Raw genomic sequence first — 16,263 nt, forward strand, 5'->3', positions numbered from 1 at the left:
CTATAAATTGTATGGGTAAATTCAATTATGTGGAAGCAACTAACAGATGATTCTCCTCAGCCTAGCGGCTAAACCACGAAACCTATGATACCGAAACATTTGATCGACCCGGGTTCGACTCTCCTACGAGTAATGGGTGATTTTTTTTTTTTTTGTTCAAACATATATCTCAGGAATCACATTTGTCGCAATCGGAAGCCCATCCTGAACTATCAAAGATCTTTCCAATGTATTTATACTATAAATTGTATGGGTAAATTCAATTATGTGGAAGCAACTAACAGATGATTCTCCTCAGCCTAGCGGCTAAACCACGAAACCTATGATACCGAAACATTTGATCGACCCGGGTTCGACTCTCCTACGAGTAATGGGTGATTTTTTTTTTTTTGTTCAAACATATATCTCAGGAATCACATTTGTCGCAATCGGAAGCCCATCCTGAACTATCAAAGATCTTTCCAATGTATTTATACTATAAATTGTATGGGTAAATTCAATTATGTGGAAGCAACTAACAGATGATTCTCCTCAGCCTAGCGGCTAAACCACGAAACCTATGATACCGAAACATTTGATCGACCCGGGTTCGACTCTCCTACGAGTAATGGGTGATTTTTTTTTTTTTTGTTCAAACATATATCTCAGGAATCACATTTGTCGCAATCGGAAGCCCATCCTGAACTATCAAAGATCTTTCCAATGTATTTATACTATAAATTGTATGGGTAAATTCAATTATGTGGAAGCAACTAACAGATGATTCTCCTCAGCCTAGCGGCTAAACCACGAAACCTATGATACCGAAACATTTGATCGACCCGGGTTCGACTCTCCTACGAGTAATGGGTGATTTTTTTTTTTTTTGTTCAAACATATATCTCAGGAATCGAAGAGTCTCTTCCAAACGACATCATGTAACTCAGTAACCGAAGAGTTTCTTTTCGTCAAGATTGGGTGTTATATGATTGGTTATTTCAGTAACTGACTTCAATAATCGAAGAGTTCCACAATAATCAAGAGTTTATTTTAACTGACTTCAATAATCGAAGAGTTCCTTTTTGTTCTATAAATATAAGGGACGATATCAGACCTTTTATTCACTCACTTCATTTCGCTTGATATATCCTTTTGCAATACAAGTTAGTTTTCGATTTTTCTCATTTTCCATTCAATTCATGAACTTTTTTCTATTTCTATTTTATCGTAACATCTTAGTTTCGATTTTGTTGCAGGACAAAGTTTCAATGGAAGGAAGTTCAAAGAAGATGATGAAGCGTCCCATAGAGGAGGTTTACGGATGTGATGCCGCCGAAGGTTTCAAGAAGGGGAAGAAGGAAACTGTGGAACATTACAGGGCTCTTCTTCGTTTGTCCAACGAATACAGGCTATCTGAGAATGATTGGAATCTTGCATCCAGCAAAGCAAATTCAATTGCTGTCCAAATCGAGTTGCTTGAAGATATTATCAAAGCTGATGGAAAATTTGATTTAACTGCTGAGTTGGAGAAACTCAAAGAAGAGCACTCGGAAGCGGAAGGAATGCTTGCTGATGTGAAGGTCAAAGTCCCTGATTGGGATAAACTTGGCGAAAGTTGGCTCCATCATGAGTAATTTCATGTTATCGTCTTCTCTTTTTATGTTTTTAAGGACCACATTATGTTTGATTTTCAGTTTTTATTTTAAATGAATAAGCACTTTTGTTTCTCTTGTGTTGTTTCTTCAATTAACAACCTAAATAAAAAACTTGTTCAATGTTTTTCACTATTTTGTAATGGTTTGGCCTAGTGTTCTTATAACTTGGTTATCTGATTTGCTTATTTGTTTTTGGAAAGCCATCCTGAATACATAAAATGATATCCAGATTATATAAATCTATCGTCTGTGAATAAATGAGTTCACATTTACTCTGTTATCGAATAACCAACGTAGCCTAGTGGCAAGCCCTTCTACTCTTAGTGTACCCTTATCACACAATAAGCCGTGTTCGATTCCCGTTGTGTATATTTTCACTTTTTTCTGTTTTTAATTAAATATTCAAAAGTTACAAGTTATTATCGTTTTATTATATCTTTTGGCAAGTATAACACCCTTGGCACAGCGGCTGCACACTTTGATTCATCTTTCGAGAGTTCACGAGTTCAATCAACATCGGATCACTTTCTTTTTCATTTTTTTTGTAAACTTTAAAGGAATATGCTAGGCTTTGGTGCATTTTGCTTTCTCACTCTTTTTCTGGAAACCCATCCTAAAAGTACCATAAGCATTTGACAATTCATCAATACATCCTAAAAAATTTTTCAATAACAATCTAAATGAAAAAAACGTTAGGGATAATTCATTACAAACTTAAACTTAAACGTTAGGGATAATTAATATCAAAGTAGAAAAACAGTGTAGAAAACAGAACAAATATGACATTTTCACTTCCTTTGACCTTCCTGGAAATCTTTATCCATAAACTGGTCGAAGATCTCACAACATAGCTTGCTTCGTAAGTCCATCGCAGTTTCATCATTTATATTAGCCATGCTCTTCAATCCCAGTGACCTGCATTCCAGCATCTTCACAACAAAAATACCACAGTTGTATGGAAATTTTGTTTTTGGAAGCCCTTCTGCAAACTTAACTTCAAATGGACTGATATCTTCGAAATTAACCTCTTCACCAAGAAGTTCCATCTTTATGGCACTAATCAACACTGTCATAAATACCCAAAATTATACAATAAATCAATCACCAACAGACAACAAAATGAATATGTAAAAATGCATCACAATCACAAGCAGCAAGTGACAAACTTTTATTTTCTAAATTAGCTAATATTTTTACCTGCCAGTTCTTGGATTTTATTAAGAGCACGTTTGATATTTGCTTTTGGAAGACCACAATGGAAGAGTGTGATTGTGTTGTCCATCAATTGTATCTCCACCCCAATATAGTGACAGCTCAACTTATCTTCAATGACACCATATATAACATCAACATCTTCCAGCCATACCTTCTTTGGATGTATTAAACCTTTCACAAGTTCGCCTACACAGCCCTCCAATAACTTTTTTTTTTCTTATGTGGCTTCCTGACAGATTCATAAGCGTACCCAACCACTTCTAAGAAATTGACTGGTACAAAGCATGCTGCTGGAAGATTGTTGTTGCGGAACCAAGCACCTTGCTCAACCCTCTTACAATTTAGCATTTCAAATGCAACATTTATGTGCTGCCAATGTAACAATATAGTTAGAAACTTCATATAGAACTGCTATAACATGGACATCTAGCATAGCTCAACTCAACCTCTTCCTAAACATATGACACAATCAAATAGAAGACAGAACAGAGTGTTGATTACCTCTTTGTTGAGATTTTTTTCTGCATCGTCCATTTTTTGAAAGAACTCTTTTTCAATTTCTTTTCCATTGATATAAAACGGTCTGTAGTTGATAAAATTAACTAGTATCAATCGAAACTTTTACAAAATAAATTAGGAATATTTATGCGAGGACAAAAAGTTGCTTACACACGATATATGCCCCGTAGATCCATCCAGTGTGCAAGCCTTGAAAACCGAGGAAATTCAGGTGTCACAAATGGATCAATTGGAAGGATTACCTCAGGTGTTACAGGTATAGGAGGGTTTCTAGGTCGTATTGGCCTCTTCTCTTCTCGCTGTAGAAAAGGAAGCAAATCTACTGGCTGAGCATTTGCTTTCTTCTTCTTACCAACATGTGGCTTCCCCTTTAATTAAAAATAAAGACAAAAATTCAGGATCGTTTTTATCTTTATACTTGAATGCCTTCCTAATATGAAGTAAAAATATTTTTTATACCTTTTTTGCATGATCGTCTTGACTTGGTTTCACACTCTTACCCTGCTTTACTTCCATCTGTGAAACAAAACCGATATATCAAACTATTGACCTGAACTTCAATTCAAGTGGATCTTATTCATTTTTATTACCTCTTTTGCCATTTTCCCAACAACATCTTCTGATGGACCAGCTGCTTCATTTTTCTTACAAGCGACAGCCTTCCCTTCCCCTTTTTGAATGACAAAAATTCAGATACATTTATATCTTAATTCCTAGTATGATGTATAAATATTTCATACCTTTTTATCACCATCTCCTTCACTTGGATTCACACTCTGCGTCTGCTCTTCTTCCATCTGAAAATCAATACCGAGATATTAAACAAATGACATTATTTTTCAATTCAAGTGATCCAAGGCATTTGTTTTACCTTTTTTGTCATCTCCCAAACACCATCTACCCATTTTCTTGGTTTTCGAATCTCAGAATGGTGGAAGTAAATTTGTTCTTTAGAATTGTTCAAAGAGACAAAACACGAGCCATCAAACAAAATGACTTTAACTTTTCCAGCGCACCAGGCACCATTGTCGAACGCCTCCACGTCCTGCATTAGCTCATAACTTTTCTTCGCTCCAGATCTCTCAGGTGGTGGTTGAGGACGTATTCTGTCAATTGATACACGTGTCTCAACACTCCTTTTCCTCTTCTTTTCGTCCAGAGACGGGACGAAGTACTCAACTTTCACCATCTCAACCCCATCAACCAAATATGTTGCCAACACATTTCCTGGATACCATTTATGACAAGTATTGTCATCTTGTGATGAAATCTCCACATTTGCTCCGATCTCAAAGGGATTTTGAACTCTGCTTTCTACATCCTGTGATGGTTTAGATTCAAGGATATCCAGTCATTTTGATAGTTGCTGAGTATTTATTAAAGGTTTTAATGAAAGTAATACCTTATTTTGCTCTGTTAAAAGATTTCTGCGAGCTCGGGTATTTGGCTGTGTGTCGGAAATGTTTGGTGAAATGATCTCATTCATAAGCTCGTGAGTCTCCTGAATTCAGGAATGGTTGAATGAACACGTACAAGGGCTTCCAAAAATTACTTGAAAAGTCCAATTTTTTAAAGAAGGTACCTGCTGCGTCTGAATTGGAGTAAGGACTGGAGTCTCAATATTCTGTTGAGCTATTGGAGAACCAGGTGTCTCTTTCGTGATCTCATTCATAGGCTCTCGTGTATCCTGATGTCAGGAATGGGATTATGAACACGTACCAAATTCATAATTTTATAAATACCAACAGTTTTCAAAATTATACTTGCCTCATTGTTAAGTTGTTCATCTGCTTGATCTGCATTGGCTTCACCTTGTCTGGAAGCCGTCTCATGAAATGGAGTTGTGTCAGTCTGTGCAAGTACAACAAAAATTAGGAAGGCAAGCCTAAATATGTATAACATCTTCCAAAATTACTTGACAACTCAAAACTGAATCAAGAACTAGATAAACATTAATTTTAATTTCCGAAAAAAAAGTTACCTCATTGTTTGGAGTTTCATATGAAGTAACTCTTTGTAGTTTCTCTAGGTTTGTCACACGTTCTTTAATCTGTTTCCTGTCTTTTTCAATCAAACACAAACGATCGTTCATGATCCTTAAATTATCTCCCACCATCTCGCTGATTCTGTTGATCTTTGATTCCAAAGACTCCTCCTGATACGAAGTAGAAGCTTGACTCATCCCTCCATTCCCAAACAGTAAAGATGCTCTTCTTATTTCTTCATTAGCACCGTATAGGTCTACTGACATGTTTCGCCAATCTCTAATTTTAAACTTATAACCTCTCTTGGATAAATCGGCCATGTCATCCAGATCTTTATTAGCTTCGTCTCCCATGCAAACATCATCTTCTGGATCATTAGAAATAGGAGGTAGGATGCATGTGACCTTAAGCTGAAACCATAAAAATAATTAGCTTTTAAATGGAGAATCATAAGGCAAAACAGAAACAAGAAAAAAATAATGTAAAAACTTACATGATCTTTGATTTCAATTAGGAGAACATCTATCAGCTGTGGAGAAGCTATTTGAAGGTACTTCTCACACAAAAATATTGGGGTAGACGGTTGAACGCTCAGAATAGGAACAACTTGACTGAATGCATACTGTAGCAAAGGTACTGACTCAAGTATCCATATAAGAAATGCCATAGGGAACCCTTGCAAATCATAATTGTTTTTGTCGAGGCTTTTGTCGACAGCTCTCTGAAGTGATTTTAACAGCAAATTATAAGCTGTTCTCCCCCATGGGTATGTCATCAAGACATCCATATCCTGCGCTATTTTCACATAATCCAAAGTAAAAGTTGTGCCACCGTCGAGAAGGCTCTTCTGTAGTAGTATGCTCTCAATCAGGAGGAGCATTGCAAGGCAGAATCTCTCATCAGAAGCATCTTCTCTTGTGTTTCTGAGCTGCTTCTCCACGTCCTTTACTGTATGAGTACGCCCTTTTAGGAAGTCCCACTTAAATTTCTCGGTTCCCTCTCGTGGTTCTCTTGCTTCACCACTACATTTCAAACCAGTCACCATGTGGAATTCTCTTATAGAGAACCTCATTGGCTGAGCACCAAAATGGAACCATGCTTCGTGTCTCTTCACTGTCTTGATGCTTTTGGTGAGAACTGCGTGCACTATCTTAGCTGATAATTTCAAAGACCTCTCTCCAAGCTTGATCACCGGTCCCAAAAACGTCCCTCTTATTCTGTTGAACTCATCATTTCCTAGAATTTCCTTAACAGTTTTGATATAAGCAACTATCGAGTGTTGGTTTATCGATATCGTCTTCTCTGGCTCTGATCCAATCGGATACCTCAGCTCAGGCAGTGCTAGTCTTAATGGTAATGGATCTCCCATCTTGTTTCTATCCTGCGTAAACAAGAAAAATTTTATTTGTCTAAATTAATTAAAATCCAATTTTCAGGAAGGGTTTCCTGAAAAAAATACAAATCCTTCCCGAAGTCTATACACATGCTTTCACATGAACTAGAATTCTACGAATCATATTAGGTTAAAACGAGCAAGTCTATACACAAGCAAAAACAGGAGACCAATCTCTCAGAAAGAAAACACACATAAGGTTGAATCTGCAACATACCTTCAAGAGATAGAGCTCTAGAAATGGTTTTTCTCGGAGAATAGAGAGAGCTCGCGTAAAAGATCGAGAGAGAGAGAGTTCTGGAGATGGGTTTTCGTCGGAGATCGAGAGATATGGAGATGAGAGAGAGATTCGAGAGGCGGAGACGAGTGAGATTCGAGAAGTTTGAAACGGCGAGAGTGTTGAGACGGCAAGAGTTTTGTTTTTTTTCAATCGAAATGTATTGTTTTGGAAACCTATCCTATATTAATTGGGTTAAGTATGCTTATGTAATATTCTTTAACAGATGATTCTCCTCAGACCAGCGGTTAAACCAAGGCTTTTTATAACTCAAAAGTCTCTCTATCCCCGGGTTCGATATGTGGTGGATTCAAAATCTATTTTAATTCTTTTTTGTGTTACAGTTTGGAGTTAAATAAAATTAAATGTAATCCATAACAGATGATTCTTCTTGGCCTAGTGGCTAAACTCCCACACTATCCAAATACGCAGACTCTCTCCCTCTGGGTTCGATCCTTTGTGGTTCTAAATTTTTGTTGTCTGTAAACATCACAATTTTAAGCTTACCATATACATGTCCAATCCTTAGTATATAATCTCATTTCATTCTTTTTTACATTTGAAACACTTAACTTTTTTTCTGGAAACCCATCCAGAAACAATATTTTAACCTTCCAAGATATATGATACCCAAATAAAATACTTGATATCCTTCCAATCTTTCTTATGTAACCAGACGCCAACAACATAACAAAATAAACAGTCATAACTAAAACCGAGTCTTAACTAAAACAAAAAATGTTTTCATGCATCATTCTCATTTCCCAAAGCTCTCATCCACAAATTGGTTGAAGATCTCACAAGACAAGGTTCTCCTTAGCTCCAATGCATTGTCATCATTAATCTTTGTCATGTCTCCTATCTTCAATGACTGGCACTCCAGAATCTTGACAAGAAATATCCCACAGTTGAAAGGATGTTTTGTCTTGGGTAAACCTTGTGCCTGCTCAATCTCAAATGGAATCATCTTCACCTTATCTACCTCATCACCAGAAGATTCCACCAGCAGATTAGAAATCAACACTGTCATATTTAAAAATCAATATCAAGATAGAATCAGTTGAATATTTCAAACCAAGAAACAGATGAATACATCAAATACAGATTGTTTATACATACCTGCCAACTTTTTCACTTGAGGAATATCAATGCTGTTGCTTTCCTTTTGAAAACAATCATATACTGTGATTCTTTTCTTCTTCAAATGAATTTCCATCCCAATCCAGACATTGCTTTTTTTTCCAAGAGTAATCCCATACACAACATCAACATCTTCTCCCCATGTCTTCTCTGGATATACCTTCCCTCTCACAGTATCTTTAAATAAATCGTTGAAAATCTTTTTACCTTTGACCTTTTCTTTCTTGTAAGCCAAATCATCAGAGAGCAAGCAATGCAAGAACTCCATAGGTAGGAAGCACGCCTTTGGAATCTTGTAGTTGTGGAACCAAGCAGCATTCTCATTTCTTCTGCAATTTAGCATTGCAAAGGCTCCATCAATGTGCTGCAAAAAAAAAGGCAAACATTATCTAATTTGTTACTATATAATTTCCTGAAACTAAACAAATCCTTCCTGAATTTTTTTTTAAAAAAAAGCTCAAGGCAAGAACATATGTAAACAAATTACCTCTTTCTTAAGGTCCTTTTTTGCATTTTCCATGCTTTGAAAGAAAGATTTCCTTATCTTATTATCATTGATTGATAGGGACCTGCAGTCGATTAAAGATTCAAAGGAATTACCAAACCTCTTATACATAAATATAAGAATATATAGACAAGGACAGAAACATGCTTACGTTTCATGCATGCCGGGCTTTAATGTCATCCAATTTTGAAGCCTTGAAAGCTTATGTTCCGCAGGAGTTGAAAACGGATCAACTGCAGGTATAATCTCAGGTATTACAGTTAAAGCCGGATTTCTGTCAGACTTGAATGGAGTTTTTGTGTCTCTAGATCGTTTAGGCACCCTCTCGCTCCTTCTTAGGAAAACATTATCCATTCCTGAATTTTGTGATGAGGCAGCAGCTTTCCTTTTCTTATCAGGCTTCACCTTTAATCAAACAATAGACACCAAGCAAAATATTATCAAATTTGTTGCAATCGGAATTTCTGGAAACCATTCCTGAAACTAAAATGTATGTATATCAAACAATTCACGTGAAGTATAATTCTAGTTATGATTTACCTTATCTGCCATCTTCCAGACTCCATCTTTCCATTCTCTATGAATTCGCAAATCTGAATGTTTGAATAGAATAGTTTCCATAGAAGTATAGAGACACACCGAGTATGTGTTATCACCAAGTACCATGCTAATTTGTCCGCTGCTCCAGCCATTGTTGTAGAAGGCTTCTACCTTATCCATCATCTCAAAGGATTTTTGGTCACTAGTTGGTGTTGCAGGACGTATTTTGTCAGCCGTGATAGTATCCTGAAGTTTCTGAAGTCTATGTTGGTCTGTGAAGAGTGTCGTGTACTCAACTGTCAGCTCCTCTAGTCCTTCACACAGTTTAAGATCAACAACCTTTCCTGGATACCATATTTCGTCATCAGTAGACAAAATTTCAACCTCTGCGCCTATTTGAAAGTGAGCTAGAAGCCTGCTTACTTCAACCTATTAAAAATGAAGATTCAGTAACATCAGCGGTTTTAAATTGTTAGAATAATAATTAAAGATCAAATATACTCGATGCATACCTCGTTTTTTTCTGAAAAATCTATAGCACTTGTCTGAAGATGCTCTGTTTGCTGAGTAATAGGCGGCATCTTCGAAACATATGTGGAAACTAGCTCAGTAGTAGGTTCTGTAGTATCCTTGAGATTTTCTTCTGCTTGATTCTGCTCTGATGGTGTCTCATCGGATTGATCTCCCTCACTTGTCTGAAGGTGCTGTGTTTGCGGAGTAAGAGGCTGTGTCTTCGAAACATCTGTGGAAACTAGCTCAGTAGTAGGTTCTGTAGTATCCTTGAGATATTCTTCCGCTTGATTCTTTCTGCTTGATTGTGAATGCTCTCCTTCACTTGTAGAAAAATATTGGGTCGCAGTTTCTGTCTCACTCTATAAGACAAAAGTAAATGGTAAGAGTTAGTTGAATAGAAAAATATTACCTAAACATTTTAAATATTTCTTCTTACCAAAGCATTCTTATTTTCTTCAATAACTAGTGCAATTAGTGAAGACAATGGAGAGGAAGGTCTGTAATGCACAGCATGTGTATCCTCCTGTAATAACAGTAAAATAAAAGAGGTAGTTATGAAGAAGTTTCTACAATTTAAAATTCAAGTTGTACTTATGAAAGACATTTCTATGCTTACCTTTTTATTGTTTGCTGAAATGATCTCAGTCAATGGCTGTGTAGCCTCATACGTTTCCTCTGTTACCGTCTGCAAAAAAAACAAAAAAAAGTCAGGTAGGGGATCAAAAACACGTACAAAAGCTTTCAAACATTACTTGAAATCTCCAAGATTTTTTGAACATTTACCTGCTGTTTCTGAATTGGAGTAAAAACTTGAGCCTCAATACTCTTTGGAGATATTGGAGAAGAAGGTGTCTCATTCATTTCCAGTGTTTCTTTTTGCAAAACTTGAGTCTGAGCAGCAGGTGACTCAATCACAATCTGCAAAAAATATCAGGAAAGGCCATCATGAATACATTCAATTATAATTCTAGAGTAAATATTACCTCATCATCTGGTTTTCCTTCTCCTTGATTAGTTTTGGGTGGCGTTTCATCAGTAGAGGTTTGTGTTTCCCTCTGCCAAAAATTAGAAAGGTCTATATATGTAAATCACCCAAAACTAATTGTAAACTCCAACTGTCATTGAGCATATACCTCTTTTGTCAGATTAGGAGTAAAAACTTGAGTATCAAGGGCAGGCGTGTCATCCGATGGCTCTCTCTCAATCTGTAAAAATTATCACGAAGTCAATCCAGAGTACGTTCTAAAGCTTTCAAACATTAACTTAAAAATCCAAGATTTTTTTTGACCATGTACCTGCTGAGTCTGACTTGGAGTATAAACGGGAGTTTCAATACTCTTTGGAGCTATTGGAGAAGAAGGTGTCTCATTCATTTCTACTGTTTCTTTCTGCAAAACTTGACTCTGACTAGCAGGTGACTCACTTGTTAATTTCTCTCTCACAATCTGCAAAAAAATATCAGGAATGGCCATCATGAATACATTCAACTATAATTTCTAGAATAAATATTACCTCATCATCTGGTTTTCCATCTTGATTAGGATTGGATGGCCTCTCACCGGTAGACGTTTCTGTTTCTTTCTGTCAAAAATCAGAAAAGCCTTTATATGTAAAAAAAAATCACCCAAAACTAATTTGTAAACTCCAACTGTGAAAACAATATCATTGAGCATATACCTCTTTTGTCAGATTAGGAGAGAATACTTGAGTATCAAGGGCAGGAGTTTCATCATCTGATTCATTCATTGTGTCCTGCAAAAATCAAGAATGCATTCTAGAATATGTACAAAAGCTTCCAAATATTACTTCAAAACTCAACAATATTTTATTGGTTACATACCTCATTTGTCAAATTAGGCTGTTGAGACATTGGAGATAAAGGCGTCTCACTCGATGATTGCGTGTAATCCTGCAAAAATCAGGAAGGCATTCAGGATTTTGTACAAGAATTTCCAAATATTTTCTTAAAATTTTTGAGCATATACCTCATTTTGTTGAGACTTTGGAGATGCAGCTGATTCAATCATTGTCTCCTGCAAAAATCAGGAATGCATTCAAGAAGTACAAAAGCTTTCCAAATATTACTTCAAAACTCAACAATATTTATTGGTTACATACCTCATGTGTCAAATTAGGCTGTTGAGACATTGGAGATAAAGGTGTCTCACTCGATGGTTGCGTGTGAGACATTGGAGATAAAGGTGTCCCACTGGATCGCTGTTTGTCAAATATTAGGAAGGCATTCAAGAATATGTACAAGATCTTCCAAAAAATACTTGAAAATGCAAATGTAAAAGAAGATGTTTTGAGAATTTACCTTTTGTGTCACGTTAGTGGGAAAAACATTGCTGTTTCCTTCCAACTCTGACACACGAGCTCTAAGATGTATGTTTTCTTCTTCCAGTAATGACATTCGATCCTTCATGCTCTTCAGATTCTCCTCCATTACCGTGATGATCCTGTTCACTTTTTCATTTACTGAATCCTCATCAATCGGAGTAGAAGCTTGGCCAGTCTCCTTATTTGCCATCATTTGAATAAGAGCATCCAATGTGTCAAATGTGTCTACACACCTATTTTCCCAGTCATCGGCTGTAATCTTGTACCCTTTCTTTGTTACATCTTTCACTGTTTCCAACTCGTCACTATATTTGTCTTCAATGGAGATATCATCTTCTGGATCATGAGGAATAGAAGGTAGTATGCAATGGACCTTCAGCTGAGAATATTTCAAAAAAAGACCAATGAGAAACATATTAAAAAGAAAAAGCCAAATAAACTGAGAAACATATACTTGGAAAAGCTTACCTTTGTATCAGCTTCAACCTGTAAAACCCTATCAAGTGATGGATTCTCTATCTCAGTGTATTTTTCACACAAGTAAGTCGGCCCAGGAACCTCAACTGTTGGTACACACTTACTGAACTTATTCCTTAGCAAAGGAATCGACTCTAGTATCCAAAGAAGGAATACTAGAGGATAACCTTGCAACTCAAATTTGGATTTATTCTCCAAATGATTCGCGACAGCGTTTTGAATTGACTTCAGGAGCACAATGTAAGCCTCTTTTCCCCATGGATATGTCATATCCTGTGCATTTTTCGCATATTCCAAAGGAAAACTCCCTCCTTTGCTCTTCCGCAATAATATGCTCTCTACCAGGATGAGCATTGCGAGGCATATTCTCTCCTCAGAAGCATCTTCTCTTGTGTTTCTGAGCTGGTCCACCACGTCACTTAACTTATGACTACGCCCCTTTAGCAATTCCCAATTAAATCTCTCGGTTTCCCTTCGTGGTCCTTCTAATGCACCACTACATTTCAAGCCTGTCATCATATGAAATTCTCTTATAGAGAACCTCATTGGCTGCGCACCGAAATGGAACCAGCCTTCATTCTCCTTGACAGAAACGATGCTTCTAGTGAGAATGGCGTAGACTATCTTTGCTGATAACTTCAATCCTCTCTCACTGAGCTTCATTACAGGTCCCAGAAATGATCCTCGGACTCTTATCATCTCATCTGGTTTTAGGATGCTTTTGACAATAGAGATATAATCTGAACCAGAGTATTGGTTGATTGCTGACTTTTCTTTTGGCTGTGAACCAATAGGATACTTCAGCTCTGGCAGTGCTAGTTTTAGAGGTACTGAATCTCCCATCTTGTTTCTATCCTGCGTAAACAAGGAAAAAAAAAATTTCAAACTTTTCTGGAAGGCTTTCCTGAAATAACACAAATACAAAACAACACAAAAGTCTTCATTTGCTTCGCTTGTTAATAAGAACGAGTAACACACAAATCAAAATCAAAACGCAAGCTTCCCAAATTTTAATTCAAAAACCCTAATTTTAAAAAGTTACCGATTTTGAGAGTAGAGAGTGTGACGCTGATGATTAGATAGCCGGAGAAGATGATTAGCGAGCCGGAGAAGACGATTAGCGAGCCGGAGAAGATGATTCCCGAGCCGGAGACTTCGATTCCCGAGTCGGAGAAGATGATTCCCGAGCCGGAGACGACGATTCCCGAGTCGGAGAAGATGATTCCCGAGCCGGAGACGACGATTCCCGAGTCGGAGACGACAGTGCCGGTGAGGGTGAAGATTCCCGAGAGGAGCCGGAGAAGATTCGCGATCGAATGAAATGAAATGTTTTTTTTTTCTATTCTTATAACAAAGGGTATAAAGGTAAATTACCCCTTTAATGAAACCTATTTTTGTGACTTCTAATCCTGAGTGCTAGTTTGGGAAGGAAAACTTCAAAAGGTGCTATTATTGACAATTGCCCTTAAACATTTACTATTTTAATTTTAATATTTATCACTCTACATTTTCTTTTTCATTTTTAGCAATCTCTACTTATTAAGAAGGTTTTCTTCCTGGCCTCAACTTAATAAAGAAATATATTCTGCCAAAATGTATAATCTTAATAGTTAAGACTTACCACTATCTACATTCTTTTTGTGAGCACTGTCTACTTAAATAAGTATGTTTTTCTTCCTGTCCTCAACTTAATAAAGAAAAAAAAATGACGTCAAAAAAAAAAATATATTTGGGTGAAAATGTTAAGAAATTTTATTTTGCCAAGACAAATAATATAAGTAAGGAAAGATATTCTTTTTAACCAAGAAAAGAAAAGATATTCTTTTTGCGCGTTTATAAAAGTATCATCAATGTGTCATTCCAATTTTTGTTTTTTTATCTACAGGGCCAACCGTTTGGAATCCGCGTGAAAATAAGCCTTTTGTATAAATAAGTTTTCATTGTGGACAGAGCCTATTTTCTGAACACTTGTATGAAATAGTATTTATTTTGGTTCCCAAATTTTAAATGATTAATTTATATATGGAACATGTGGTATTTATACTATAATTTTGGATAAAATTATAGTTTATTTTAGGATTTAAAATTATAGTTTATTTTAGGATCGGCTAACACACTATATACAATATACGTATTGGACGAGTTTCTGCTCTTCATGACTTTTTTATTGAATTATATGTAAATTTGGGTTAGTGAATACTGATTCACCTAAATAATTTCCTTTTGGTAAATATTGATGAAATCTTTTAACCGTTATTTTTTGTGCGCCATAACATCTTTTTACCGTTATTAACGTACATCATAGTGAAAAAGCATCCACATTAATGATATCGCTTATTTTGCATAGCTGCGTTAGAATACTTTGCTCGTAACCTCTTTGAAGTTTTACTTTCTAGTGCAGGATTGTTCTCAGAGTTCATCTAGAAATATTGGTATTTTAATATAAAGTAAATTTGACGGCAAAGATGCCAGAATGTTATGCCGAATCTCTCAAGGAGAGGGACCATCATGTTCTCCTTTTCAAACAGAGTATCACCAGTGGTGACAGCTTAGATACATGTGTATTTAAAGAAAACCTTTATATTATACGTGACAACCCAATATCATTTCGTATACATTTATTTGTAATTTGTTACTCATAAGACCAAATCATTGATCTCATTTGCGAATTTAATATAGGTATAAGTATATCCTATGCATCTTCTTCTTTGATGCGAATGTGACTATATAAATGTATATATATGATTTTGTTCCCTTGCTATGTTTTTTCAAATCAATATTTGGTGAGAAACCTAGATGGCTTAATGTGAACCATGATATTAGGAGTATCTTTTGATTCATACCAAATTCCTTCTCTCCAATCCCAATCATCTAGTCTCTTTTGTGGAACTTTATCTCATATATTTGTCTCAAATGTATGCTTTCTCAATTGCAAGATTATTGTCTAACAATAGTAAACTCTTGTTACTTTTAATTTTGATGCATCAAATTTATTAAAAAACCAAACTAGATTAGATGAGCTCATTGGGATACTAAGTTTTTTCTTTCTTTTTGGTTAGTTTATATAAAAAATAGGCATGCTATATTTGTGTTATAAATTATAAGCCAACAAAACTATTTTTATTTTCTATCAATATTTTTGTTATTCCTTCTTTAAACTATTCTGGAAATTTTGTTATATATTTAAGAAGCTAATAATTTCAAATGAGGTTTTTCTTTGGGATTTTTGCAAAATTGACCTACAACTTAAAGTCAAACACAAAACTAACCTCCTTTTTTTTTGAAAATTGGTTTTGCCCTATTCACCCCACAAGTTCATATAATTTACGAAAATGCCATCAATTTTTTTTTTTTTTTTCGAAAATGACATCTTTACTCTCTCACCCTCATCATCTTCAAGTAATTACAAGATTGCCATTGTCATCAATACCACAACCACCATGAACAACCAATTTGAAGCTCTTAATGCTCCTAAAATCGATTTACCCTTCTTCTTTATCCATTCTTGTGAACTAAACACAACATATCTCTCACTTTCTCTCCACAATGAGCTAAAAAAACCCAAGATTTTGATTCTAAAATTTTTATGGTTCATAGAGTCATAGAAGCTAACGATTATGGGTGGGTGACTTCCGTTTGTGATTCTGTGTGCTTGGAGAAGCCTTATGTATGCTAAGGAACTTATCTCACCAATTTAAGGTATGACATCGAGTTTTTTTCCAGAT

The 16,263-nt window shown here is 35.9% G+C and overlaps 3 protein-coding genes across 5 annotated transcripts; all 3 read right to left on the reverse strand.

Moving 5' to 3' along the window:
* Positions 1–4,127: 4,127 nt before the first annotated feature.
* Positions 4,128–5,549, reverse strand: LOC125578230 (protein AGENET DOMAIN (AGD)-CONTAINING P1-like). Its single transcript, XM_048740572.1, has 4 exons — positions 4,951–5,549; positions 4,771–4,869; positions 4,263–4,689; positions 4,128–4,165 (listed from the first exon to the last, which is right to left on the reverse strand). The coding sequence occupies exons 1-4, from the start codon at positions 5,038–5,040 to the stop codon at positions 4,128–4,130; spliced, it is 654 nt and encodes a 217-aa protein (XP_048596529.1). The 5' UTR covers positions 5,041–5,549.
* On the reverse strand, positions 5,215–6,722 carry LOC125578231. The gene is made up of 3 exons (XM_048740573.1): positions 5,847–6,722; positions 5,350–5,763; positions 5,215–5,253 (listed from the first exon to the last, which is right to left on the reverse strand). The coding sequence occupies exons 1-3, from the start codon at positions 6,720–6,722 to the stop codon at positions 5,215–5,217; spliced, it is 1,329 nt and encodes a 442-aa protein (XP_048596530.1).
* Positions 6,723–7,534: 812 nt separating this feature from the next.
* Positions 7,535–13,973, reverse strand: LOC125578554. Of its 3 annotated transcripts, XM_048741585.1 has the most exons (20): positions 13,581–13,973; positions 12,530–13,393; positions 12,039–12,440; positions 11,840–11,938; positions 11,707–11,754; positions 11,562–11,630; positions 11,399–11,473; positions 11,234–11,302; positions 11,017–11,166; positions 10,855–10,926; positions 10,705–10,776; positions 10,505–10,639; positions 10,338–10,406; positions 10,158–10,244; positions 9,721–10,080; positions 9,209–9,637; positions 8,820–9,073; positions 8,651–8,732; positions 8,143–8,527; positions 7,535–8,046 (listed from the first exon to the last, which is right to left on the reverse strand). In XM_048741585.1, the coding sequence occupies exons 2-20, from the start codon at positions 13,379–13,381 to the stop codon at positions 7,781–7,783; spliced, it is 3,975 nt and encodes a 1,324-aa protein (XP_048597542.1). In that variant the 5' UTR covers positions 13,382–13,393; positions 13,581–13,973; the 3' UTR covers positions 7,535–7,780. The 3 variants fall into 3 exon arrangements, with proteins under 3 accessions (XP_048597542.1, XP_048597541.1, XP_048597543.1); XM_048741584.1 differs by having other exon boundaries at positions 12,530–13,973; XM_048741586.1 differs by lacking the exons at positions 10,855–10,926; positions 11,017–11,166; positions 11,234–11,302 and having other exon boundaries at positions 12,530–13,973.
* Between the last annotated feature and the right edge of the window lie 2,290 nt (positions 13,974–16,263).

This window comes from Brassica napus, chromosome A9, assembly GCF_020379485.1.
Source record: "Brassica napus cultivar Da-Ae chromosome A9, Da-Ae, whole genome shotgun sequence".
In the NCBI taxonomy this organism is placed as follows: Eukaryota; Viridiplantae; Streptophyta; class Magnoliopsida; order Brassicales; family Brassicaceae; genus Brassica; species Brassica napus.

Bases quoted from the DNA above. Each gene is read 5' to 3' on its own strand.
- LOC125578554 (XM_048741585.1), bottom strand. From the start codon at position 13,381: ATGGGAGATTCAGTACCTCTAAAACTAGCACTGCCAGAGCTGAAGTAT. The intron at 11,755-11,839 runs GTATGTAACCAA...TGATTTTTGCAG, and splicing joins AGCCTAATTTGACACATGAG to GAGACAATGATTGAATCAGC. The intron at 8,047-8,142 runs GTATGTATAAAC...TAAATATGACAG, and splicing joins TCAAGTGAAAAAGTTGGCAG to TGTTGATTTCTAATCTGCTG.
- LOC125578230 (XM_048740572.1), bottom strand. From the start codon at position 5,040: ATGAATGAGATCACGAAAGAGACACCTGGTTCTCCAATAGCTCAACAG. The intron at 4,870-4,950 runs GTACCTTCTTTA...TCCTGAATTCAG, and splicing joins CTCCAATTCAGACGCAGCAG to GAGACTCACGAGCTTATGAA. The intron at 4,166-4,262 runs GTGTTTGGGAGA...ATTGATTTTCAG, and splicing joins ACCAAGAAAATGGGTAGATG to ATGGAAGAAGAGCAGACGCA.
- LOC125578231 (XM_048740573.1), bottom strand. From the start codon at position 6,722: ATGGGAGATCCATTACCATTAAGACTAGCACTGCCTGAGCTGAGGTAT. The intron at 5,764-5,846 runs GTAAGTTTTTAC...TTATGGTTTCAG, and splicing joins TAATTGAAATCAAAGATCAT to CTTAAGGTCACATGCATCCT. The intron at 5,254-5,349 runs GTAACTTTTTTT...ATACATATTTAG, and splicing joins ATGAAACTCCAAACAATGAG to GCTTGCCTTCCTAATTTTTG.